Source organism: Passer domesticus, chromosome 14 (assembly GCF_036417665.1).
Source record: "Passer domesticus isolate bPasDom1 chromosome 14, bPasDom1.hap1, whole genome shotgun sequence".
NCBI lineage: Eukaryota > Metazoa > Chordata > Aves > Passeriformes > Passeridae > Passer > Passer domesticus.
This window is the reverse complement of record NC_087487.1, coordinates 17,324,554-17,350,345: the sequence shown is the minus strand read 5'-3', so window position 1 is coordinate 17,350,345 and position 25,792 is coordinate 17,324,554. Positions and strand designations below refer to the sequence as shown.

The 25,792-nt window shown below is 43.7% G+C and overlaps 1 protein-coding gene across 6 annotated transcripts in view; it reads left to right on the top strand.

Moving 5' to 3' along the window:
- The window catches only part of ADAMTS17 (ADAM metallopeptidase with thrombospondin type 1 motif 17), a 158,382-nt gene that overhangs the window by 10,538 nt on the left and 122,052 nt on the right, over positions 1 to 25,792 (top strand). For all 6 annotated transcript variants that reach the window (XR_010347587.1, XR_010347586.1, XM_064388946.1 and 3 more), the window contains exons 4-7: positions 10,256 to 10,428; positions 18,887 to 18,970; positions 19,299 to 19,456; positions 25,506 to 25,549. Coding sequence is in view for 4 of the 6 variants with exons in the window: in XM_064388946.1 (XP_064245016.1) it covers positions 10,256 to 10,428; positions 18,887 to 18,970; positions 19,299 to 19,456; positions 25,506 to 25,549 (459 nt within the window). In the remaining 2 variants the exon portion in view is untranslated. The remainder of the gene's footprint in view (positions 1 to 10,255; positions 10,429 to 18,886; positions 18,971 to 19,298; positions 19,457 to 25,505; positions 25,550 to 25,792) is intronic.

The following is a 25,792-nucleotide window of genomic DNA, read 5'->3' as shown; positions in this document are numbered from 1 at the left end:
CTCATAGTAGGATAAAGGGATATCTAGAGATGGAAGAGATACACTTTGTCTTTCAGAGCAATCTGCTTTCTTTTTCAGCTTCTCATGCCATCATTCTTCCTTGCGTAGCAGAGTACACGATCCATATCAGAGTCAACTGAGCAGACTTTGTATTATGACTTCAAATTGCTTTGTAAGGGCTTGTGTGCATTTGGAACTACCAGATGTAGTTCAGAAAGGTGATTTTTTTTAACTAGGAGTTTAATTTTGCTTTTTCTACCTGGTGTTTAACTCATCAAACTTAAGCTCTATCTGATAAAACAACTATTATATCATATATTATGCTTTGCTATCATTTTTCAAGAGGAAATGGCCAGCTCTGTTTATTGATCATATCCTGTCTTCTTCCACTTTCAAAGCCACACAGACAAATTGCAGGTGATATAAAGTATTATTTTCTTCTCTAGAGCAATTAAATTTTATAATTTCTGGAATTCTCTCTGAATGTGTTGCAGAGGGGTTATTTTTTATGAACTTTGTGAAATCTCTTCATTAGGTTGCAGTGTTCCTGTATTTTCTGCTCCTTTCATTCCTCTCCTGCCTTCTCCTGGATGGATTCCATAAATGGAGCAGTGGGCTCTGCTGCTGGGCTGCCAAAGGGGCAAAGGGGGGAGCAGGGCTGGGAGGTTTCCTGGGTACAGGAGTGAGAATCTCTGGTGTGGGAAGAGCTGAGTGCTCAGGGACAAGGGCTGCTGTTGGATGTGGAAGGAGGTGGCAGCAACAGGAGGCACAAAAAGCTTCCTTGTGGGAGCAGCAGTGGAAGAGGCCTGAAGGAGCTCACTGGAACAGGCAGACAGGAACCTGAAGTTTGCCTGTAAGGCTTTGTATCTCAACTTTTGTGTTTAACCAGACCTGTGCACCAGCAAAACAACCTGTGCCTGCCTCTGCACTGGGTGCTGGTAAATCCTGCAGCCAGGACCTTTATTTTCTCCTGTGTGAAGCTGAGCTCTTAATAGTTCAGCAGGTTTATCATTCTCAGGGGTTCAGACTAAGCCAATCTTCTCTCTGATTCTCTGAGAATGAAATCTTGGATCTGGTTACAGTTACAGATCCCTTATGTCTCTTTTCAGAGAAAACATCAGAATTCAGCGCTGCTCTGATTTCCCAGCCAAGTTCTGTAGGTGCTGCAGCCCTGTGGTCACAGAAAATGCATTTCAGAATTCTTACACTGTAAAATGAGACAGTCATTAGTTAAAATCTGAATTGAACCAGAATCAGTCCAGGAAATGAGCCTCACCCTTTGGTCACTGAGCCTTCTGACCTTTTTTTTAGGGGCAGGATGCTCCCTGTCCTTGGCAGAACTGGAATTCCCTCCCTGAGAAGAGGAACTAAAGGAAGGAAACTGGGGAGACGCTGGGTAATAATTACATGGGATCACAAAGGGAAAGAGGAGCTGAGTAAGCACGAAGTTACTAAAAGAAGACACTGATAAAAGAGCATTTCCAGTGGCACCTCCTGCTTCCTGAGGGAGCCACTGCTGCACTGGGAACAGAATTCCCATCCCTTGGGTGCTGACTTGCTGTGCTAAGAGGGGAGCCAAGCCTTGCTTAGCAGTAGCCCTGTCCTAAAGTAATGCAGTTGCTCATGGGCTTTCCCACTTAAAGGCAAACCCTGGATCTTTGTTATTGTTGAGGGACAGAAATGTAACTCATGGCTGTTAATAGGCTCAGCACATTAATGACCTAATTGACTCCTGTCTGCTTTGGATTAACTTTTGTGCACAAGGAGTTTAGAAATGAAAAAAATAATCCTGTCTGACACACAAAAGGTCCATTTCTAGTAAAACTGTGTGGAAGTGACCATCTAGGGGTGTGCTTCCAGAGTTTCTCCTGGTAAAAGGTCTCTTTACAGTGATACTCACCAACATAGATTGGTCAGATTTGTACTAGAGGTTGTTTTCCAGTGGCTTAAAATTTGGCTCACTCAGGCTGAAACTTGGCAGGAGAGGTTGGAGGTTGTAAATACATGGGGATATTTCTATGCCAGACATTTAGGTACAAACCCTGTATTGTAGAATGACATAGACAGAAAAAGACAAGTCTGTCTAAATGCAGTAGAAAATGAATATTTTTCAAGCGCACAAAACTGCCATGTTTGGGCATTTTTCAGTCCTTTACTGCTGTTCTTGTATTTGCTGAATACACAAGAATCATCTCTGTATGTATTTTTTTTCCTTAAAATTCTGTAATTCAGAGGTAGCTGGCATAATCTGGGGTTATTTGGGAATCAAAGCACAAAACATCACCTGAATTTTTAATGCTAACTACTGATCATGTCATAAAAATTTAAACAGGGCTAAATTGCTCAATGGCAAATTTCCTGTGATAAATGAACTTAATAACTTGGAAAACAAAGGTGCTTGGTGATGTAATGACTTGTGTGAGTATTTGGAGGAGGAGCAGGAAAACACTTTAAGAAAGCAAAATGAACTTAATTAGGAAGTGCTGCTGGGGGGACAGAGAGCACAGCTTTCCAAGGGCATTGCCCCTGTGTTCCACCCAGAGATGTGGTGCTCTCCCTGCAGACCCCAGCCTTGGGAGGGGGAAAGTGGCTTGGGGCCAGGTAATGCCATCAGGCTGGTTTGATAAGGGGTGGTTAAAATCTCTAAAACAACTCCTTTAGTCTGAGTGGTGTTACATGTCCTGCAGCACTCAAAATTATTTTTAGGTCTGCAGGAGAACTTTCTGGGAGCCAAATTTCTCCTGGAATAATCTGTATAAGAGGATTAATCTGGATGTAGTCAAGAATGGGAAAGTACTTAAGGTTTTGCATGACTGGATCCTTGAGATTTGAACCTGAAAGTGTCTACTAATGGGTTAAAAAAAATCCCAGAGCTGATGTTTTAATTCCTTTGTTTGAATTCCAAAGTGCTCCAGCAGCAAAGGAGGGATCCCATCACCATGGGCCAGGTGCTATTCTTAGTCATATGATATGTGAATATGTTTTATTTTTATCACCTGTCGTCCAGCAAGAGAGAGAGAGTTCAAGTCACAATGCACATTTCTGCTCAGGCATGAACATGAGCCCCTGTGAGGCAAACAGAAAACCTATTAAAGGGCTTCCAGGTGCACATGCAACGAGGGGGAAGGAAGGGAAGGTTGGGTTTCACTTGCTCTGAGCAGGGAGTCGTGAGGAACAAGGGAAATAGCATCCCACCAGTGATGTGAAGCACCTCTCATCTCTGGACACTGGGCAGCATCTGCACAAACCTCCTGTCACACCCTGCTCTAGGTTTAGAGACCAGCTCTGGCAACTTTCTTGTCAAAGGTCCTGGAGATGTGTTTTTCTATGGAGAAAGTGGAGTCAAAGGGAGTTTTGTTTGCAGGTTTTAATACATACAAGTAAGAGTTTCCCTGCAGAAGAGCCAGGCAGGCAGGAAAGATTTCTTTTAAGGCATCATACATGATTTTTTGCAGTGCCCAGCCCCTGAGATAGAGCTTCTTTCATTGCACTCTCTCTGTGAGCTTGTGACATACAGTAAAGCTGTTTCCATATGACAGTGTCCACCACAGCCTCAGCTGCAGTAAATGGATTCTTTTTCTGAACTATCATGGAACAACAGTAGTTTAACTATTTACTGAGATTTCAACACATATTTTTGCATGTTTTCTATGCCATCAGAGTCTGCAAATAGGAAAAAATTTCGGTTTTTCTTGATTTTGAGAAAATATCAATGTTCAAGACAGAATCAAACCATGTTGTGAAAGCACAGGAATCTCCTCTAACCATGTCATAAAACTTTCTGTTTCTTTGGGAAAAGTAAGTTCTGTTACAACTTCTCCAAAAGTCTCCAGTGATGTATTAAAGTCTCCTTACATAGGAAGGATTTGATATAAAATACAGTCCAGGAGCATGAGAGAGAGCAGCTTGTCTTTGGACAAAAGGTTGTTATTTCATGTTTATGATATAGACCTCATAAATTACTCTTAAATGTGGATTTGCTTTAAGTTCTTTTGTCAGTTTAAATGAACCCGTTTTCCTTTAATGCAAATGTGCTGCCCATACAGTGAAATAACAGGAAGATCAATATTTTAATTCACAAAATAACAACGTGTTGCTTCTCTGCACAGTTACTTTGCAACCTGTTTTAACAATTTATCAAAGCTGGTAATAATTTAAGTAAGTGCTGGTGTACAGGTATCAAATGTAGGGAATGCTTTCCCTGAACAGGTATAAATCTTAAACACATGTTACTGCTGCCTTGCATTTCCCCATCTTTAATCATTGTCTCCTAGCTGTGTTTTCTCTGCAGGTTTGACTTGGCCTGAAGGAGCAGTTGTTATGGCCAAAAACATGTGCACTAAAAATAGAGAGATGTAATGCAACCTGTATTAGTCCATATTAGGAAGCAGCTGTTGGAGAATTAAAGCAGGATTTCAACAATGGGCTCCACAGAAGATGTAATGTGATTAAGTGTTTGCAAGCACAGGAGGATTCCCTGTATCAGGAACTCAGCACTTTGCCCATGGGAGTGTGTCTCACTTCTGTGGATAAATCCCTTGGTTTTTCCAGGTCCCTTCTCTTCCTGATGGGGAGTCTGGGTTTTCCCTGCAAGCCTGTGATTGTTTCCTCATGGCTGATAAACAGCAGCCTCCTGCAGCAGTCTGACATTCAGAAGTGTCCTTTTCCATCACTTGTGGCAAGTGAGGCTTTACTGCAGGTCTGTTCTGGATGATTCCCTCAGTGTGGGTCATGAGGAGTCTGAGGGACTCCAAGTCCTTCTCTCTCTGCTGTCAAGGTGAAAAAGAGACACAAAAAGGAAATGTAAATGTACATTGTGGATGGATTTCTTCCCGTTCCAGAGCAGCTGTGCTGCTCCTTTGCTTGGTTCCTGAGAAAGCTGAGTGCTGGTTTCCATTGGAGCCCAGTGAAATCCAGCCTGGCAGGTGATGAGTTCCATTGTCAGTGTCCACTGTCCTTGTCTTGGGATGTTCATGGATATTCCATGGTTATTCTGGCTAGAAAAGCAGAGAGATGGTTCCTGGACTAAGGTAGATTGCTCATCTTTTAGGTGTCTTTGCTTCTTCCATGTTATCACTGTCCATAGCTCAAGCCATGCTCACTGTGCCTGCTCCTGTGCCACTAATTGTTTTATTTATCTGCCATGAGTCCTTGTTTGTGCCACCAGGAAGGTGACCTTTCCATTGAAGATGGGTGTGCATAATCCAGGAGGTGGGAATCTTTGAATCCTGGTGACAGATTGAACCATTGAGCAGAGATCACAGTGCTTATCCTGACCTGCCATTAAAGCAAAGTCCTGATGAGTTGTGTTGATGACTGAGTTTGTTTTGCAGAAGAATAAGGTTTTAACTGATGTGTCCAAGCCACAGAGTAACTTGGATAGCAATCCTTGCAGTAAAATCTGTGATGTTTTGAGATGCAGCTCAGAGTTCATGACTTCTGTCTCAAGTTCTTGTTTGCTGCTGTGCCAGAGAAATAGTCATGAACTTGTGATTTGGTATGAAAGTGACTGTTTGGGAGAAAAAAAATAAACAAAAAACCCCCAAAGCAAAACAAAGCCATTTTTGGAAGGTGAATTAGGGAATAATGGATCATCCTGCTCTGCAATAATTTTTCCTAGCAGTTGATGCCTGATTTTGCCATTCCAGTCAGTGAGAAATTGGAGATGCAGTTTTGTAGGGCAGGGCGTTAAAAATGAGAGGAGAGCTCTCAATCTGTAATCAGCTGTTCTTTCAATAAGCAACCCTTTGTAATTCCTGAATTTCAGGCAATCTACTGGCATCAGCTGGCTGTGGTAAATCTGAAATTCCAAGGTTTCATGGAGCTATAAGAAGCCAGGGCACAGGGATAATTCTTGTGCTGCATCCTGGCAGAGGCAAAGGGGCTCCATGTCTCCATGACTGGGATTAATCACCTTTTGGGAGGTGCTTCTATCCTGCTGCTGGAACCAGGGACATTTTGTGGCATCCTGTCCCTCTCATAATTCAGCAGAGGGTTTTAGGTTGAGTAGTAAGAATACACCTCAAGGGCTTCTTTTCTGTAATTTCTAGGCTTGGTTTGTGTGCAGGATCTCCCTTTTCTTTCTGTTTCGCTTTGGAGAGGTGATGATTTTTACTTTTAGGTGAAGCTAATAAAACCTGCCTAATGTGAGTACCAGTCAGAGACTCCTGGGGCTTAGGGAGAATTAATTTTAGCTGTTTGCCCCACTTGGATGCCCTCTCTTCATTTTTATGCTGCTGAAATAACAGGACATGGTAAAACAGAGCTTGCCCTCCATCAAGGATGTGGGGAGATGTTAAAGGGGTCATGGGAGGAGGGAAGGGAGCAAAGGGCTCCTGAGGAAGAGCTGGAGAGGGTTTTTAAGGCAGCAATAGAAAAGAGCTTCTAAGGAGAAATCTGGCCTTGCAGAAAGCATTCTGCAGTTTAACTTTTATTTGTGGCTTTTGTTGAACGGCATCCAGAAACCGTCAGTGGGTTTAACAAGAATGAGGTAGCTAAAATTACAAAGGGAAAGATTAGGCAGGAAAAAATAGAGAAGGCTGTAGGAGAAGATGTTGCTTTTAGAATGAGTCTGGGAAATACAGTTGGAAGGGAGGTAGGAGGAACAGGAAAGGACTCTGCACTTACAGCAAGAATCTGCCAAAAGCCAGACAGTGCTAGACAGTGCTTTTGGTGTGTAATAGGAAAAGGTCATTTGGGGCGGTTGCTCTGGAATTGCACATCTGTTGAGTTGCCATCAAAAGCACTGAACGTCAGGAGTTTTCTACAGAGGCCTCAGAAGAGCCTTGTTGTGCTTCTGATCACAGTGGGGACTCTGCTTCTTCCCATTCTGAGGGAGACTTCAAAGACTGCAGGACGTGGTGTGATCATGTGGCTTTGAAGGTGGTGAGCCAGGCAAGGGTAAATGAAAGTCACCTAATGAACTTGTGCAGTGTCACCGCCATTTTCTGCTGAGGATCTGGGGGTGTTTCACCCTTCTCCCTTCACCTCACAGCCCTGAAGTTTGTGGATTTTTTGCCCATTAGACTGTATAACACACTGTCAGAGTGGCTGGCCAAAGAGTAATGTCCCCTGTGCCCAGTCACCTGCAGCATGTACATGCTGTGTTGCAGATTGACTGTTTCAGCTCATATTTCATGCTAAATTCTCTGACCTCTTAAGCAGGGAACACCTGACTCCTAAAATCATGTGCTGTGTGCTCCCTGCAATGTAAACTCCTCTGACAGCTCCTGCCCGTGGTTTATGGCCTCTTATGCCTTCACACTAACACTTGACATCTGCACCACAAAATCTGTAACATCAGTTTGTTCAAATAAAGAATCCAGCAAGCATTTAATCCTTGGTTTAATGGCTGATGTTTATTTTAGTTTGGGGTTTCATGTACTCATGGAGGGATTCTCTGCCCATGGTCCATAAATCTTGCAGGGCAGGAATGAGACTTCTCTGTGCTGGCTTGTTTCTGAAGTGAGGCTCTAGAGATGGGGTATTTTTATTCTTTGGATACCTCCATAAAACTAACTCACTTTCAGGTATGAGCTGCAAATGCACTTAATGAGGATTTTTCCTGCTGGTTTTGGATCTTTGTCTTCATCAAACATCTGTGATACAGGACATGTGCATTTCCTTTCTCTTTGTTGTGGTTCATCCATGCAAATGCCTTGTTTTCTCCATAGGCTTGATTATTCTGGAAAATAGTGGTAGGCAGGAGGATGCAAAAAGAGACCACTGTGAAAGTGGACAGAAATGATAAAACAATTTACCCTATGGAGGAGCTACAAACTTGAAAAACCTCTATTTTTTTTAAGTAGCTGGTGTTGCTGTGCCTGTTGTGGAGGGTTCAGCAGTGACCTCCTGAGCTCTTTGTGGGCTCCCTCGAGTCCTGTGTTCTGTTTTAAGTGCAGGTAAATTTACACTTGGACAGTGTGAAGGTGAGGGTAAAGCAGCAGCCTGGATTCTCCTGTCAGGTCACTCTGGCTGTGAGGCGCTGGTTTTCCACACACATCCTCCAATCCCAAGCCCTCTGTGGAAAGCAGCCAGTCCACAGGAGGAAAGGTGGGCAGAGGCTGTGTGTGAGCCAAGGCTGCCCAGCTCTCTGCCAGGAGTCCCCTTAGGCTGCTGCTCTCCAGAAGTCACAGCTTGCAGAGTTTTGTTCTGCTACAATTCCTTCACCTGCCTCTGGAGGAGGAACCACACTGGCAAGTGACCATGGCATGACCTCTTCTCCCCAGTGCAAGCTCCAGTCCAGCAGAGTCAGTTCCTCTTCTGACACAAATTTCTTCTTTTCCACCAAAAAAAGTGATTTTCTTTAAGGGAAAATACAGAGAACTGCAATTTTTTCCTTCCACTTAAACTTTTTTACACAGCTCATTCAATGCCAGGCTGAATCTAGGCTCAGTTGAATCTAGGCTGAGCCCACCATAAGAGCAACTTCTCTACAAGTAAGAGATTTATACCACCTGGAAACATTTATTAGGGGATTGCCAAAATAAGAATTCAATGAGGAAATGCTGCTGTTTTCAGGAAGCAGTAAGACCCAAAATGTGAGTGTTTTTACTGAAATAATTTACCTTCTTTTCTTTTTTCTTTGATTTCTCCTTGGTATTTAAAATGATAATGTTGAGGACTTGTAGCTAAAGATGTGCTGCTGTGCAGAGGGAGGGATGGGAAATGAATGGAATGAAAGAAATAAAATTACACACAAACATGTGAGCTGTTCCACAGGAGTTCGAAGCCATCTCCATCTCATACTTGTCAAATCAAAGGTGCATTGAGCTCTCCTTCTTTCTTGTTCTTTCTTGTATTTCAATCTTTTAAATTTTATTTATTTTATTTTTATTATAGAGATCCTCTGCTCTGGGACAGCTTTGCCATGATTGTGCACTTTTTCTGTAGCTGTTGTGTAGCCTATGTGAAAACAGACCTTGAAACTTGGTTATTTTCATCTTTGCTGCTGGCATGTAGCTTCCATAATTTATGATCACCCCCCCCCAATTTCTTCTTTTTTTTTTTTTCTTGTCCATAGACTCCTGTCTGTCTTTCAACCCAGGGGGATATTTCCAAACTCTCTTTGAAAAAAAATCAAATTTCATGGTTGTTTTCTCAGTTTAAAATATGTACCAAGTGTTGACAGTTGATGCCTTGGGCAGAAAAGCACGTGCAGAGTTGTACTGGATGACTGAAGAAACCCAGGAATGAGGAGATGGGATGGACGTGGTGAAATGTGCATACTGACAAGGCAGAAAATGCATGAGTGGGTGAAGGCAGGGAGTCCATTTCAGGTGGGCTTTGGGGGGTTTGCAGCTGATGTAGTTTGTCACCCTGAATGCAGGAGGGTCGGTCAGGGAAAACTGATGATCTGGGAAAGAAGGGAAATTCAAGCTGAATTATGTCAGGGAGCTGGTAAACAGGCTGTGGAAAATCAGGATCAGTGAACACCAGCTCACCTCTGGCTGCTGCTTTGCTCAGAGAGGGTCTCAGGGTAAATCTAGAGAAAATTAAAAAGTGATTCTCTGCTCTGGGGAATGAACAGCACGTCTTGTGTGACATAAGAGGGATTTGTCTGATCATCCATTAGGCTCTGTCCCATGTCAGTTTTGCACTGAATGTTGTGTTTGTGCTGTTTCAGGACTTATATGTTCTGTTCCCTTTTCCACAGGAAAAAATCAATAGTAATAGCAGTGCCAGTACCCACAGTATATTATCACAGGCTGAACAGCAGGCAGAGATCATTTCAGTGAATCTTAGAAGTCTCTTATTGCAAGAATAAATTTGTTTTAGTTACTTCGTTTGCTTCTTTATTTTTACAATTGAAAGCATGAACACAATTTTGTGGCTGCAGTGAAGTGAGGAGGTTTGAATTAATATCTGAACTTAATTTCTCCTTTGGTCATGCCTCATGCTGTTTTGCATATCTGCCTGTGAAACACAGTTCACCTTTCAGCTTAGAAGAAGACAAATTATTAATACATCAGTGCTTTAGTTAGGAGAAAGGGAGATTTAACTTATCTGTAACATTTTTGAATTGGTTACTTTTTTCTTTTTCCTGAACTTATGTTTTTTCCCACCATCTTTCCTCTTTTCACATCATCTGCTGCCCTCTGCACCCAGAGGCACAGACATACCTGCAATGCAACCTCTTCTTTAACCAACCAAGAACGCTTCAATTTAAAGGTTGTTACCACCTGAATGTTTGTTGAAAAGGCTGGGAGTGTTTTATTGTGATCTGCCAGCCTTAAAAGGCATTTTGGCTTTTCAGAAAAGAAGAGACAGAAGAAAGTGAAGGCCACGAGCGACTGGCGGGAGCGGAGGAACGCGATCCGCCTCACCAGCGAGTACACGGTGGAGACGCTGGTGGTGGCAGATGCTGACATGGTGCAGTACCACGGAGCAGAGGCTGCCCAGAGGTTCATCCTCACTGTTATGAATATGGTAAGTAGGCACCTTGCTCTCAAAAGAGGAAAGAAAAGTAAGCAGGACGTATCGTGGGTAGGATAAAGCTGACATCACAGCAGAAATCAAGAACGGTCTTGACCTTCGGGTAAGAGAAAAGGTTTTGGTTTTCTTGTGTTATGTGCCTCTTCTCCATTTGTGTTATTCCAGGTATTTGCCACAATAAAAAAACATTTTAAAAACTGAAAATGCAAGTTTTCACTTAGGAAAGGAGTGGTGTTTTCTACCAGGCTTTTGGTGCTGCTGTGGTTTACCTTGGAGGAGGGTCTTGTCTAACATGTTTCTTGGGTTCCTAATGATTCCTATGGCACACCTATTTCACAAGAGATATGGCTCATTGTTATAGGTAGTTAAAGCCATAAGTCATATTGATTTCCAGCAGAAGACCTGCTTTAAGTCCAAAATGATTTTTATCTCTGATTTTTACACAATGAAAGTGGCTGCTTCCCTTGATGTAGAAAATGTGGCAAACTTATCACCAAACTGTTGGCTGATCCCATTCTTTTCACCCCAGAGCTGCATGAAGTGGTGCTGATCATACCTGTGAGTAGCTGATGGAGTTTGGCTTGAAATCATTCTAGAAATCCTAGGGATATCTTTTGGGAGTGAGGGGAATCTTTGGAAATTGCAGGCTCATGGGAAGTGTGGGTGTTAATTTGTGAGCTGTCCCTGTAGTGGGGCCTTCTGGCTCAGCTGATAAGGGAACACAAAGCCTCCCACAGGGAATGCTCACTCAGCTGTTGGCAGTGCCAGTAAGGAGGTAATGGCTAAATTGGATGTAGACATGGAAAACTCTGCTCAGAGCCTGCAGGGGTCCTTGCAGAGGCATTTGCACAAGGAAGTCTTGGAGGAAGCTCATATTCCTTTGCCCATGCTATTGTAATATCCAGGAACAGCTCATTCTCCTCACTGTGCCTCTCCTGGTGTTTATGAGCAGCAAATTGGCTTGGGAAAAAATAACAGTCCTGAACAGTAATTGCCTGGTCATGCTTCCCAGTGAAGAGATGGATGCTCAGCATAAACCAGCTATGGAACAGCTTTTTAAGAGGTCTTGTGTTCCTTCATCAAGCGTTGGTGTGAGGGAGTCCTCCTGGAGGCTGATTGAGTAGGGAGTTTGATTAGTCTTTTCCATTAATGAGCTGCTTTTCTGTGTCCCTTCCTCTACCTTTTATTTTCCCTCCCAGTGTACTCTCACAGTTGTCACTTGGTGGGGCTCCACTGTGGCTCTGCAGTTGCTTTTGATGATCCTCATGCCAGCAGGTCAATGATTTCATTGTGGCCATTGGGGATGTCTGTGTTGTGCAGATTTTCCAGCCTTTGAAGATTGTTAGAGATGAACAGACTGATGGACTAAGTCTTAAACAAAAGGTGGCTGTGGGTCTTTGAATCCTGTTGTCTGTCCAGGCTGAGGGGCTGCAGAACATCTCAGCACCGTCAGCTTGCCAGGTGTGAATAAATCTGTGTGGGGAGGTGCTCATAGATGGGCTGGGTTCTCTAAACCCATTTATTAAACAAATATTGAAGGTTAGTTTCCTATGGATTAGGCTGATGGGCTTTTAAGCTGGGCTCTGATGCTGTAGGGTGAGCTCACCCCTTTATTAGACACCAGGGAGAGCACATGGAAGAGGACTCTTGGATGAGGAGCACTTCCATGTGACATCTCCTCAGGTGCAGGGTCCAGCTGAAATGCTTCCCACTGTTAGATCATTGCTCCTGGGGCTCACTGGTGTGAGTTTTTCTGATGTCTGATAGGATTTGAATTCATGTTTCAGCTCTTCAGAGGGGCAGTGGGAAGGTCTCTCCCTCAGCCACCTACATTCCCACACTCTTAGGAACATTTTTCAGGCCTCTGAAGGAAACTGCTTGAGAGTGACTGGCAGGACCAAAAGATAGTGAGGAATAAGGATAGGCAAACACATAGATGGCATCATTGCATAAATCCTTTATTCTGTGGTGATAAACCAGGTGGAATTCAGGGGAATCAAAGGGGATTTTGATGTTACATTTGTGTAATGAAAGCTGACCTTCATCTCAGGAAAAGAAGCTGAAGGATAATTCAGAGAAATGTATTTCAGAGAGAGAATCATGGGGTCTGGGGAGGCCTTAAGCCAAGCTCTTGACTGCTTGGGATCTTTGTTCTTGCCTCCCTGTCAGCCTTGGGTGATTGTTAACTGGGGAACAGGATTTGCCCCATGATATTAGGCAGTGCTTATTCAGCTATACTGCAGGATGGCAGGCTGCCTCTAAAAGAAACCAGAATGTTAATTTTGGCTTGGTTGCTTGCATTTAAGCAAATAGAACATTACTGGTCAGGGGTATATTAACTTAACTCCTCTCTGTAAGCCATTACGTTTACTGTCAAACCACAAAACAAGCATTAAGAGGTCTTATTAATGCATTTTATATTTATAGACATTTTAAATAAAGTGATCTGCCTTAAAGTATTTAATATCTATTTATGTTACAAGAATTTCTGAAGGGGGAAAAAGTCAGCATTACAAAATACGGGTTTATTGCTCCCTTGGTAAATGAGAATCTTAGAGGAAAAAACCCCACCACCCTCTTCTAGAATAACAGCTTAAAAGCACAGCAAACCCATTTTGGAGCCCAGAAATAACAGGTAGCACTTCATGTAGCAAATGCTGTGTTTTTAATGTTATGCTGTAGTTCCATGCCCCTGAACAGAGAATAGATTCACATTTAAAGTGCTTGTTTTTTGTGAATGTCACTGTAGAGGCACAGACTCTTCCATTTACTAAACTAATGCTTGAAATTATAAGACAGTTTTTTCCAAGATCATGGAAGAATTTCCCTCTGAGGTACTCTGTAATGTATGAGTAGGAACAAGCAGGGCACCAGGGGTTTGAGTTGGCTTTTTTCAAGTCACCACTGCTAAAAAGAAATCTTTTCTTGTTTTCTGGCAAGGTGTTTGATTCAGCACTATTTTCCAAACAGGTGCTAAAGTTGTTGTCAAATGCCACCATGCACAGCTGCAGCCTTAGCAAGGCTATGAGAGTGTGGGCATGAGGAGTGGAAGAACATGGACAGGCAGAAATACCAGCAGAGCTGTGGGAATGCAAAACCACCTACTTAGATATAGGTGCTGCTCTCTTCTTCTAGCTTAAACTCCCTTGTTACTGAGCTTTGTTGCAGTGTTTGCATTCCATTTCTTGTCTCACCTTTGGCTTGAGAGCATCTCCTGTTCATGTCCTCTTTTTGTAGTCACCAGTGCTCAGAACTTCCTCTGAATTCCGGACCCAAGTGCCTTTGTGGTAGATCAACCTTAAAAACATGCTTATTTTGCTCACCCATTCTGCTAATCTGTATCTAGCAGCTAATTTCTCAGTGCATTTCGTCCATGTGGAGCTGTGAGGGTGGATGTTCTGTTCTTGTAGGAGTTCTGTGCTTTTGTTTGCTCTTGTGGTTGCTTATAACCAGTAAAAGAAAAAGGAGATTCTAGGAACTGCACTGGTCTCTGCTGTGTTTGGTTTTCATGGTTTAGGTTTTCAGCTTTCTGGAGATAACTGGTTCTGGAGATAACTGGTTCAAGTGGTGATAAATGGGGATGAGACCCTTTGGAAAGTCCTGTCCATGGCTGTTGTGTTGCTGAGGATGATGTGGCTGTTTCCAGACAGGCCCTGAGCAGGGAGTTGTGGATGTTGGCTCCTTGCAGAGTGCAGAGCTGACTTTGCAAACCAAGTCCCACCCAGACTGACCCTCAGAGCATTTGGAGACAGAGACGTCTGAAATTCTGAATTTCCAAGACCACAACATAGTAATTTAACAGCTGCTTTCTATGGGTTTGAAAACCTTAAAAAAAAAAAAAACGTTGGGTTGGTTTGGGTTTTTTTTTTTGTCCCCTAAGTGTATTTCTTTGGGTTTTGCAATAAATTACAACTGTGGCTTGGTGTGGAGCTTGCCTTTTTCTCTGAGAGTGCAGTGTGGAGGGAGAGTTCCTGCAGTGTGTGTCAGTTCTCCTGCAGCTGTTGCTAAGCCATGAGATTACTGTGGAAGCTCTTTGCAGCAGCAAGCAGGAACTTGAAGTTAGTGATCTTTTGGATGTCATTAAGAGGGAAAATTCTTATGTTGTTCTTTAGGAATGATACTGTTTTACTCTCTGAAGCCTAATTTTACGCTTCGCAGATTGTTTTTCGTTTTGGATTTCCCCTGCGAGGTTTTTTTAATGTTAAAAAAGCAGATAAAATAACTTTTATCATGCTTGCATTGATGGATTTATATGTCTGTGCTCTTGGGGGCTGGCACATAAAGGCTCCAGAGCTGCCACTGATAATCAGCTCCCTTACCCTGGTCTGGAATTTTCATGATGGGAACAGGGACATAAGGGAAAAGGATCTGAGTGTTTCATCACTGTCTACAGATTTCTCTTTTTGCTCCAGCAGCCCCAGGAGAAGGAGTTATGTCAACTGTATCTTATAAAGAGCTATGAATATGTTCTTTTTCATAATGTTTAAAGGAGTAATTTGAAAGCTTGGCTTTAGGTGGGTGTTAGAAATCCTATAGCACTTTTCAAAACAAGAGAAAGACAACCTCAGTAACCTGACTAAGGCTTCTGCTGTCCAAACCTCATCCAGCAGCCAAGGCAATGGGAAGGCTCCTGCTTGAGTGCAGTGCTCAGGAAAGAAAAAAGGGAAAAAAAGTCAATTTACCCTCAGGGTTGCTGTTCTAAACTCCAAAACATCTGAAACACACACATCTCCCTCCCACCGTCCACCTGCAGAGGAAGCTCTTGAGAATTAAAAGAAAAAAATTAAAATGATGTAGTTTAGTTCCTCTCTCAGCCCAATTCCTTATGTCTGTGTTTGCTTTGTGCGTGCTGGGGCAGGCCTGCACAGCTTATGCCAAAACTGCATTTGTTCTGCCCCTTCCATGTCAGAGCTGTGAGGAGAAAGAAAGGCAGAGGAATGCAAACACAGGAGGATGGTCCAGCCTTCAAGCTTTCCTGTTTTCTTCAGGGCATTCTGTACAGTGAATCTCTGTCACAGAAATGCAGGTGAAGGGGGAGATGCCAGAGACAGGCTTTATTATTCTTCTTGTTCTACTGCACTTTCCCTTCCATTTTTTCTGTCTGTTTTCTATGGTTCTTTACCACATCTCCTGTTTCCAGAGCTCACCCTGCTTTTGATGACTCCTCACAGAGAAGTCATACAGAAGTGTAGAAGTTCCCCTGCAGCAGGGCACCCACAACACTTAGTCACACTGACCACTTTTCCCATCCCATCCTCTCATTCCAATGATCCAGAATGTCCATTTCTTTTCCATCCAAGCTGCCTTCTGCCACTTGGTGATGTCCTAAACAAGTAACCTTTGCATTTGGTTCCATGGCAGAGTTTCATGCAGCTGACACTTCTGTTCCCAGCTGCCTTATTTTATTAAAAGGTTCTAAACCACCCAAATATTTTTACTTTTCCCCTGTTAGAAGAAGTCACAGCAGCCTGAAGGGCGTGATGCAATTGCAGGCTTGAGGAAGGGTGGCCCATGGTGTTGGGAGTGGGCAGGGATGTGCCTGTGAGTCAGTCTCTCTGTCTGTGCAGCAGGAAATCTTGAGAACATCTGCAGTGGGAAATCCCATTCCTCATCCCCTGGTACCAGTTATCCCAGCCACCTCACTTGGCACGTGCTGCTGGTGGACACTTGGACGTGGTGTGGAACAGCTCAGACACACCAAGTCTCTGGGGTTTGGCTTTCTTGTTGGCTGGGTGAGAAATGCAGAAGGTTGTTGCTGCCATGATGGAATTCCATTCTTAGTAGGAAAGATCTGTGTATTTGAATTATTTTATTTTAAATTCAGCTGGATTCTGTGATGAAGCTTCCTTTGGGCACAGCCTTCCTGGCACGGCCTGGTTTAAATCCAGCTGGGAACAACCTGAGCTGTGTCAGGCTCATATTTTTTTATCAAGTAATTTAAAAGTCTGTTTGCCTTCTCCATGGGATTCCTTGTAGCCTTAAAGTCCATGATCTGAGAGAAGTTTCCCTCTGGCAGGACAGTGTGTGGGTGAGGCTGAGATCCAGAGCTGCCCTGTGCTGGACACGGATGGTCCCAGCCCTCACCACAGGGCACAGCAGAACCTGTCAGGAGGGCTGGGTGCCTCTGTGAAAACATCTTCAAAAGAGGGGAAAAAAGCTGAATAGTGGAAAAAAGTGGGGAAAAATTCCATGTGAGCCCCCAGGTCAGAGCAGGAGGATGAGGACTCCAGGTGCTGGAGCAGAGGTTGGCCTCCAGCCTGTGGGGAGGCCATGGTGGGGCAGGTGGCTTTTCCCAGCACTGTGACCTGAGGAGAGGAGCCTGTGCTGGAGCAGGTTCTCCTGATGGGAACTGCAGCCCATGGAGAGGATCCCTCCTGCAACAGGAAAAAGTGTGAGGAGGGAGCAGCAGAGAGAGCTGTTCCAGAGGACAGTCCCCATTCCCCATCCACCTGCCTGGCTCTGGGTGAGGGGGAAGGAGTCAGGAATGCAGGAGAAATGATGAGGTGAGGGGAAGGTGTTGTTTTAATTTATCTCTTTTTTTTCTCTGTATACATATTATTTTAATTGGCAAATTAAATTTTCTCCAAGCCAAGTGTGTGTTGCCTTTAAGTGTTAATTGATCTCCCTCTCAGAGGGAAAGGTTAATGTTCCTTCTAGGCAACACAAACCACCATCAGCCTGGGGCTCCTTTGGCCTTCATTTAAGAAAATAAGCAAACAAAGCTTGAATAAACAAGCAAAGTGGAGCCTCTTGCACTCCCAGTCACTTTTTTTTTTTGGTTTAGTGTCCAATTGCTGCTGCTTGAGCTCTTCTGATATCACTGGTGGATGGGAATAAAAGTGCAGTCAGAATTGTCCTTGGGATAGAGAGCACAAGAGAAAAGGAGGAAGGGCTGGCAGCTCTCAAGATGAAATCCTGAACTGTCCAGCAGCTGGTGCCTGGGGGGCAAGTTTTGCCAGGGCAAACAGCCTTTGGAAGTCAGTGGTGTTTGGATTTGTCTGTGCTGGCTCTGGAGGCAGCTTGGCTGCTCTGATGGGAAGCCAAGCACCAGCACCCAGCAGGCTCAGTGATAAGGACCTGTTTGCTGGAATTATTCTCATTTCATGAGTGGGAACTTCATGGGATGGCCAGAGCTGGTGGAGAGCTGGGAAACCAAAGACATCTATCCATCCATCCATCCCAGGGAAGTGTTTGTCAGCCTCTGTAGTGGTGCAGCAGGGGTTGACCCAACTGAATGTCCAGATCTCCACTTACACTGGGTTCATCTGCCAGAGCCCTTCTCTGCAAATGCCAAGTTTATCCCCCCCCAGGTCTGTAGAGAGAGGCCTGAACTGCTCTCCCAACACATCCCCAGGCCAAGCAAGTATGCCAGCCCTTGTGTGCACTTGTACACCAGCCCCAGGGAAGAGAAATGGCTCATTGTGCTCAGCTGAAGGTCACTGGGTCAAACACTGAACAGCCCTGTCTTGCGATCTGTGCCTAAATTGTAGGAAACATTTATGTGTGTGCTTAAATCCAACCCCAAACACTGGAGAGCTTCTTCCACTGAGCACATTCCTGAGCATTTGCACAAATAGGAAAAATACCAAGTGTTGAAAACATGATGTGCAAGATGTGCTCGTGTCTCGGGTTTGTTGCAGGAGGTTTCTGAGTCTGGGTGATGCTTGTAGCCAAAGGAGCTGTGAGGAAGGAATATTGCTTACCTGGGGCCAAACCTGCCTCCCATTTTCAGGAATCTCTCTTCACTGGTCTTGATTTTGGTTTTTTTGATGAAATAGGAGATACAATATTCACCCAAGGCCTTTTATGTGGCATTTTACACCTTTTGAAATAATCCCTTCCCTCACCTTTTTTGATACTGTCTAGTTAAAACTTTTGTACACTGAAAAATGTGTGGAATAAAATCCTGGGATCAATTAAGATCTTATATTCTAACCTGTAAAAATGAGGTGAAGTATCTGAGCTGGAATGCAAAATCTGGAGAAAGTAGTAAGGTAGTTTCCGGTGCTATTTTTGTATTTCCTGAGGCTTGTGTCATTATGCGCTGCCTTATTACTATTCTCTTATATAAGATATGAAAATAACAGAGGGAAATTGCTTTTCCATTCTATTTCCTGAAGTCTAAAACACACCATTATTTCATCTTGCATTCAGATATCTCTGATATTTAAATGCTGAAGATCCATATTAGTTGAATGCTTCATAATGTATATCCATGTTCCTGAGACTTTATCTTTACAGTTCCTTTGGAATATTTTTCTCCTTTTCACAGTAACTCTTAAAAATACTTTATTTTATTGAGTGTAGTAGCACAATCCATTTGGGGGGAGTTTTTGTGTCAATTTTTAAAAGGAGAAATGTCTAACTTTAGTCACAATTAGTTTCTTCTACTATTATTAGTTCTTGATATTTCTGCTAATAAGCTGTGGATGTTTTCTTTGCTTTTTGACAGGTGTACAACATGTTCCAGCACCAAAGCCTGGGAATTAAAGTCAACATTCGAGTGACCAAACTAGTCCTGCTTCACAGTCGCCCTGTGAGTTCCAGCCCCTTTGTGCCCTGCTCCTGGAACTGCTCTGTGGTGTCCCACAGGGTGGGAGGGGGATGTGGGGGCTCAGCATCACAAACTCTGAGGAGTTGCCTGTTCCACTTCACCAGGCAGCGTTAAAGGTGGGAAGTACAGGGGCTGTGGGAGTGAAAGGATCCAGGATCCTTTTATTTATCCTTCCTGGTAAAGCTGTCTGCTTGCAGCTGCAAACCAGTCTGGAGTTAGCTGTTACAGAGAGGTCTGATGCTTTATCTAAAAACTGGGGCTGATGTTTTTCCTTTTTATATATATATATATTTTTTTTTTTCCCCCAAAGGCAAAGTTGTCTATCGGGCATCATGGAGAGAGATCTCTGGAGAGCTTCTGTCAGTGGCAAAATGAAGAATATGGTGGGGCAAAATACCTTGGTAACAACCAGGTTCCTGGTGCCAGGGATGACACCCCTCCTGTGGATGCTGCTGTTTTTGTGACCAGGTATGGGAATGTGTGGTTTGTCAATTTGCTTCAACCAGTAATGCCTTTTGTCATTGATGGGGTTATCTGGTCCAGCAGAAAGCTAAGAAAAAGATGATACATTTGCTGCTCAGGTGGCTCAGGTGGAAGTGCTCTGTCTTGTTTTTGTGCATTCTTAACAAGGTTGTACAAAAGCATCTCTCCTCTTGAGCCAGGGTGTCACAGTCAGGATCAGGATGTGGCTGTAACACAGGAGTGGTTTTTTCTCACACCAGCTGGTAGGAGTGGAAAAAATAAGGGAGGTTTTGGAGCCCTCCTTCCTAGGAGAAGGAAGGTGTGGAACTGAGAACACAGCTGAGCTCAGGTGCTCTGTGTGCAATTAGGGGTGAATCAGCTGAGCAGACAGTGTGTCAGCAGTGGGGAGGGAGTTATCTCCTGAAGAAAGAGGGAGAGAAATACCATAAACTAAATTAATTTTCTCTCTCTTTGCCTGAGGAAATAACCACCTTAACAACTTTCCTCTATCACAACTGAGATAGAGGAGGGATGTCATTCCTGATTGGTTTGTGTATTTGAAAGCTCATGCATTTATTTCAGATGTCAAATGATCTTTATAGAAATATTTGATCAAAATGATTTGCCCCCTGTAATTCTGATCTTACTGATGTGTCAAACACATCAAGTAAAGCAAGAAAAAGGTCGTGGTAGGGACAACAGTCTTTTTTCCTCTATCTGAGCTCAGCCTCACAATACTATGCAATCCCATGTTCCCCACAGTTACCACAAATTCTGAACAGCAAATTCATGGTGTTTTAAGTTTTTTGCATCCTTTAAGATGTAAAAATATTCATTTTTACAGAAGTGATCTCTGAGTAATGAAAGTCAGCACAAAATTATAGTGTATTGTAGATGCCCATTGTGCTAGAAAAATACTACTTCCTACCCCCTTGTCCTCCAGTTTGAGACAGGAAATGGCTGTATTGCAGTTCAATATTACTCACCTCTTTCACTTATTTTCTCTGCCAACAATTTAAGTAGAAATACATGTTTTTGCATAAGCTGCCATCCCGATTGCAATAATCTCTAGTGTTAGATTTGTGTTAACAGCCCCACTGCAAACTGTCCATGGGATTCTGGTGAGTGTTCAGTGAAAGAGCTGGTGAGCAGGGCATGAGGCCAGCAAAGTTCCTGAGAAATCTCCTCCACAGACGTGTGTGCAGCTCCCCCAAACCCTGCTCCCTGCTCTGTATTCACTGCAGGCCACCAGGCCCTTGTGCAGATATTTGACAGTTTAGACAGGGGGAATAGTTCCTTTGAAGTCAACAGGCTGCACATCCTGCTTGTAGTTAAGCATGTGCTCCACTGGATCAGGGCCTAAATAAATAACTAACATTTTTGTTAAACTCATCTCAATATCCAGTTGTCCTGCATGACAAGTGAGGCAGGGGGAATCTCTTCTGATGGGCTCTGAGCACAGGGTGGGGGGAATGAGCAGAGCATTTCATCTCTGCTGCTCTCAAAACTGAATGCATAATGTCAGGCTAAATGAGCTGGACTCAGGCTTCTGAGGAAGAGCTGCAGAAGAATTTGTAGGAGGAATTGTTCAATGGATTAGCAGGGTTTTGGAGTGGGAATAGCTGGGAAAGTACAGGTTTGGTTGGGTTAGAAACCAGCTTGGGCTTTGGTGAGAAGGTTCAGGCCAGGGAGCACATGGCTGTGCACAGGAGCGGCATTTTGCTGCTGGATAGTCCAGTAGTGTGCACTGGGAGTCTTTCCTTCCTTCTTGCTGTGTCCTGTCATCCTTAACCCATCCTGCTTCTGCTGCATGGAGGATGCTGCAATGTGTGAAGGACTTCTGGGCCAGCAGCCCCATTCCTGTGTCAGGGAAATGAATTTTACTCCTCTGGGCTTTGGAAATGTGTGTGTGTGTGTGTGTGTGTCCCTGGACCCTCCCCAGACAGTGCAGATGGACCAGTGGTAGAGGATGTGGGAGCAGCAGCATGTCCAGCACAAGCAATTGCGCCAGAAAAAGCAGAAGCTGAATTTTCAGCAGCTGCAGCTGCTTTAAGGACTAGAAACAGATTCTTTGGGGTCAAGCTCTGAAGAAATCCCTCTGGTTCCAATCTGGCTGGGTTCATTTGAAACACCAAGGCACGCTTGCCTTTTGAAACTTCACCTCTAAGTGATGTTTCCCATACCCTCATTTGTATGCAAAAGTAGATTACTTAATTATCCCTCTAGTGGGATTTTAATGGTATCCACCTGAGTTCCAGGTAAGGGACACATGTGTCTGTGAAATAAGATGCATTGTCCAGCTCAGTAAGTAAGTGAGACAGTGGGAATAATCTGCCACAACCCTGAAGGTCTGAATATAGTGTTGTGGTCTCTATAATCATCAGACTTTCCTCATTCAGATTCTGGTTTTGAACTTGCAGAAATTCAAGTCTCTGGCATCTTTGTATAGTGTACTTCATATTTTAACAGGCAGCTGACAAGAATAACTTCTGTCTGCAGAATCTGTATCTTAGTGATTTTAGAAGCATGTCTCATTTGAAACACATTCCCTCTCTTGATCCCTCTGTCTTTTGCATTCCCTGGAAATCTTCAGGCACACTGATGTTATCCCAGCTCCTGGCTGGAGGTGTTTGGGTCACCTATTAAACTGTAGGTGATGTGATAGCACAGCAAAGCAGTCCCAACACTGACAGGAACAGGATTGAGAGCTGTCTTTAAGCAAAGACTTGTTTTTTCCTGACACAGTGGTGTAGTTGTTCCATTTGCAGCCTGATCCTCCCTTGCACACTTCTCCAGCTCTTTGCCTTCCCATTAAATGGGCAAATGGAGGAATTCACTGTGCATGGAGGAAACTGGGCACATAGTGCTGCTGAATGTACCTATGGATGTGGAAAGTTTGTTTTGGCAGGTTCTGGACTGCACCAGTTTCCTGTGTCCTTTAGCTTTATGACCCTGCAGGGTTAGACTGGTCGAAAGATGTCCTTTGAAGGATGCTGGGAATGGCCACTTAACAGAATGCTTCTTATTCCTGTTGCACAGTTCAAGTTCTGTCCTTCTTTCTCACAGGAAGGACTTGAATTGCAGAGTTCAGCTTAGCACAGTTAGGTATTTTTTTCCAGTTGGTGGGAGCCAGATGGAAGAGTGACTGTAGGAGGAGTTCTGAGCTCTTCTAGCTATTTTTATTGAACAAAACAACTAACTTGTTGTCATTTTTTTGAGAATTGTTGTACTCTGCTAATGGAAACCTCTGCCACACATGATAATGACTGAGAATTTCACAGGTCACAGGATGAGAACTTGTGTCCTGCTTGAATCAGTCAATGGCTAAAAGTGAAGAGTAAAACTGGTTCACAGCTAGAGCTGTGATTTCAATGTATTATCCAAGACCTCATGTGATAAGGTCAGATGTTGGACTTCAACTGCAGCTCCTGCAGTAAGAGTTTTATTTCAACACAGCCCTGTAAAAAATTCTGCTAACAGGGCTGTGTCTCTGTGGTAAGAGACCTTTGCACACGCAATAAATATTAAAATACCTTTCCTGCATTGTTGAGTATCATTATAGTATCAGTCATGTCAAGCTCTCACTTAAAAATTACCCATGCAGTTGAGCTCAAAAATGTGCCAGAGAGACCTGGCATCTACCTGTGATTGAAACCTTTTTAAAAGCAGATCAGTGTCAGGTGCCAGGATGGAACCATTTAAATCACTGGTGTGCCTGAACCACAGGTGAGACAGATCATTCCTGACACCTTTCCATGCTGTGCTTTCCCTCTGGCTGCCAGGGAAGGACTGAAGAATTTCAGCAATGGGCTTTGTGATGAGGTGTGTCCTTCTGAGACCCACCAAGCTGGTTTGGGACTAAAAGTCTGCATGTGCTTTTCTGTTTGGGCACAGAGTTTTGGGATAAACTATTTGCAATGGTCCAGATGGTTTAAATCCTGACATTTTTGTACCTATATTTGAACAGAAGATGGAATCTCTTGGTCTTGTGTTTATGACAGTTTTAAGGATGGGCTGAGCAGGTTTTGTACTTGAATTGCCAGCGATGTTCAGTTCTGCTGCTGATGTGCTTGAAGCCCTTCCCTGACCAAACAGCATCACAGTACTCTCTTCACACACAATGGTTGTTCTGCCTCTGTGGGAGAGTCTACAGGTTGTGCTGGGTCATTTACTGACCTCTTATTTAATAGCATGGTGGTAATTCCTCTGTGGAGCTGCCAGAAAGTGCCAGACACCTTTTGGTGTGGGCCAGCGCGAGGAGCAGAAATTCTGTGCATTATTTGCAGGGCTGGACAGGCTCTGGAGAGAGAGAGAGGCTTTTCTAGCTGTGGCCTCCTGCCATCCACTAATAGTTCAGCTATCTGTTGTCACAAGAAAAGCATCTGTTTGATTTAGCAGTTTATATAACATAATAAGTCCTTAAATAAACCTCTGTCAAGCTGGCTCTGGGAAGCCGAGCAGGCGCGCTGGTGCCAGCTCTGTCAGGAGACTGTCATTAGTCTTCCTTGGGAAGGCTGGAATGCCAAGGTGTTGAGACACAGGCTGCAGTGAAAAATGAAAGCTGGGGCCGGTGTGTGGTCGTAGCTTCCGATTTTTGGTTGGTTCCTGTCTGATTTTTTTTAACACTTTGATGGTTGTTATGGTTTTTCTGCACTGAAGCGTGGTTGGTTTTCAACGTGTGCTGAACAAGAGCTGGGAATGGCTGTTTGTGCTCTCCTTCCAAGCCCCTGACAGCTTGATTTGTGGCTTTCAAAGGAGTTTGGTGTAGAGGGTCTGAATTCATCAGCCACAGTCCTAGGCCTTAAATCCCTTTTACCATAAACCCTAGTTGCATAACTTTCTTCAGGGAAAGAGCACTTTTAGTATTTATCTATTTTTATATTTCTCTTAAGTATTTTCTTTTTCTAAGTATTTATCTTTCTCAAAGTATTTTTGATCTTCCTCCTGCCAAACTCTTAAACTCCAAACCCCAAGGGGACTCAGGCATTTCAAATGGCACACTCCAAATGTACCAGTAGGATTCTCTTGCCTCCTCCCAGGGTGAGGAAAGCCACAGTGACAGACACTACAGTTCCTCAGCTTCTCTTGGGTTAAGGAACTTCTGAAATGTTTTAGCACATGTGGTGTTTCTCTGCAGCTCCTCTTCATTGTGGATTGCACTGCAAAGCACCCCTGGTGAAGAGAGCTCCTAAAAGTTTAGGTCTAAGTGCTTCTTGAAATGTATTCAAGTTGTTAATTTAGTTATAAAATACATTTCCCACACACACACTTGTTTTTCTGTCATGAGGAATCTCATGTACGAATTCTTCTCACATGAAGTGTTAGTGCTTTGGTGGTGAGCTTCAAGGCTTTTATTCTGTTTAATACAGCTCCATGGATCCCTGGCTAATTTGTGGGTGCCACTGCATCTGTAGTATCTTCTCCTGCCTTGGTGAGATGTGGGGAACCAAATGGTCTCTTGAACCTCTCTGTGTTGGATTTGAACCATAACATGGCAAATCTGAGTGTAATAATTTTAGCTGAAGCCAATTTACCCATTACCAGGAAAATCCTGACATTCTCTTTCTTCTTCTGTGTCAACATCTGTCTTTCTCTGTTTAGTCCTGCTTTTTCATGGTCTTTTCTATTCTAGTGAAGAATTGAGAATTTCTGGGTGCATATCATTAGTTCTGTGCCTTCACACATCTCCTGCTCCCACTGTCTTTTAGGGTGCATCACAGGGTGTCTGCTCCTTATTGTTACAATTCTCTTGTGGAAAGAGCTTCAGTTCTAATCCAGCTGTGGAATAAGTGTGACATCACAGACTGAGGCAGGGCTTTTTTAGGTGCTGACTCTTAACTCTGATAATTGGACTGTGGTATAAGGGGCTGATTCCCATCATGGCCTGTAATCTCAGTAGCAATGAGGGCTGCTGTGTTGTCATTGTGTAGACTGCACAGCAGCCTTGCAAAATCCCCAGACCTCAACACCCATGATATGTGAGTCATGCGCCACTGCTTCTTCCTGGGCTGGAGGCACAGGATACATTTCACTTCTGTTCTGTTTTTCTTTCTAGGACAGATTTCTGCGTGCACAAAGACGAGCCTTGTGACACTGTGGGTAAGTGCAGGAGGCAGGGGAGGGTATTTTGATAGGCACCTCTGTGCTGAGAGAGTGTTCTGGGCAATCTCTCACTCCTTGGTTTGCTGTAATGTTGGTTGTGCTGTTCTGTGTACCTCTGTGATGCAGATATGGATTAGCTGAGCAGGGTATGAGCTATAAATAAGCCATTAAATTTTAACCCCTTCTAAGCCCTGGAAGTCTCTGGGTTCAGGAGTTATTCTTGAGTATTTCTGCTTCTTT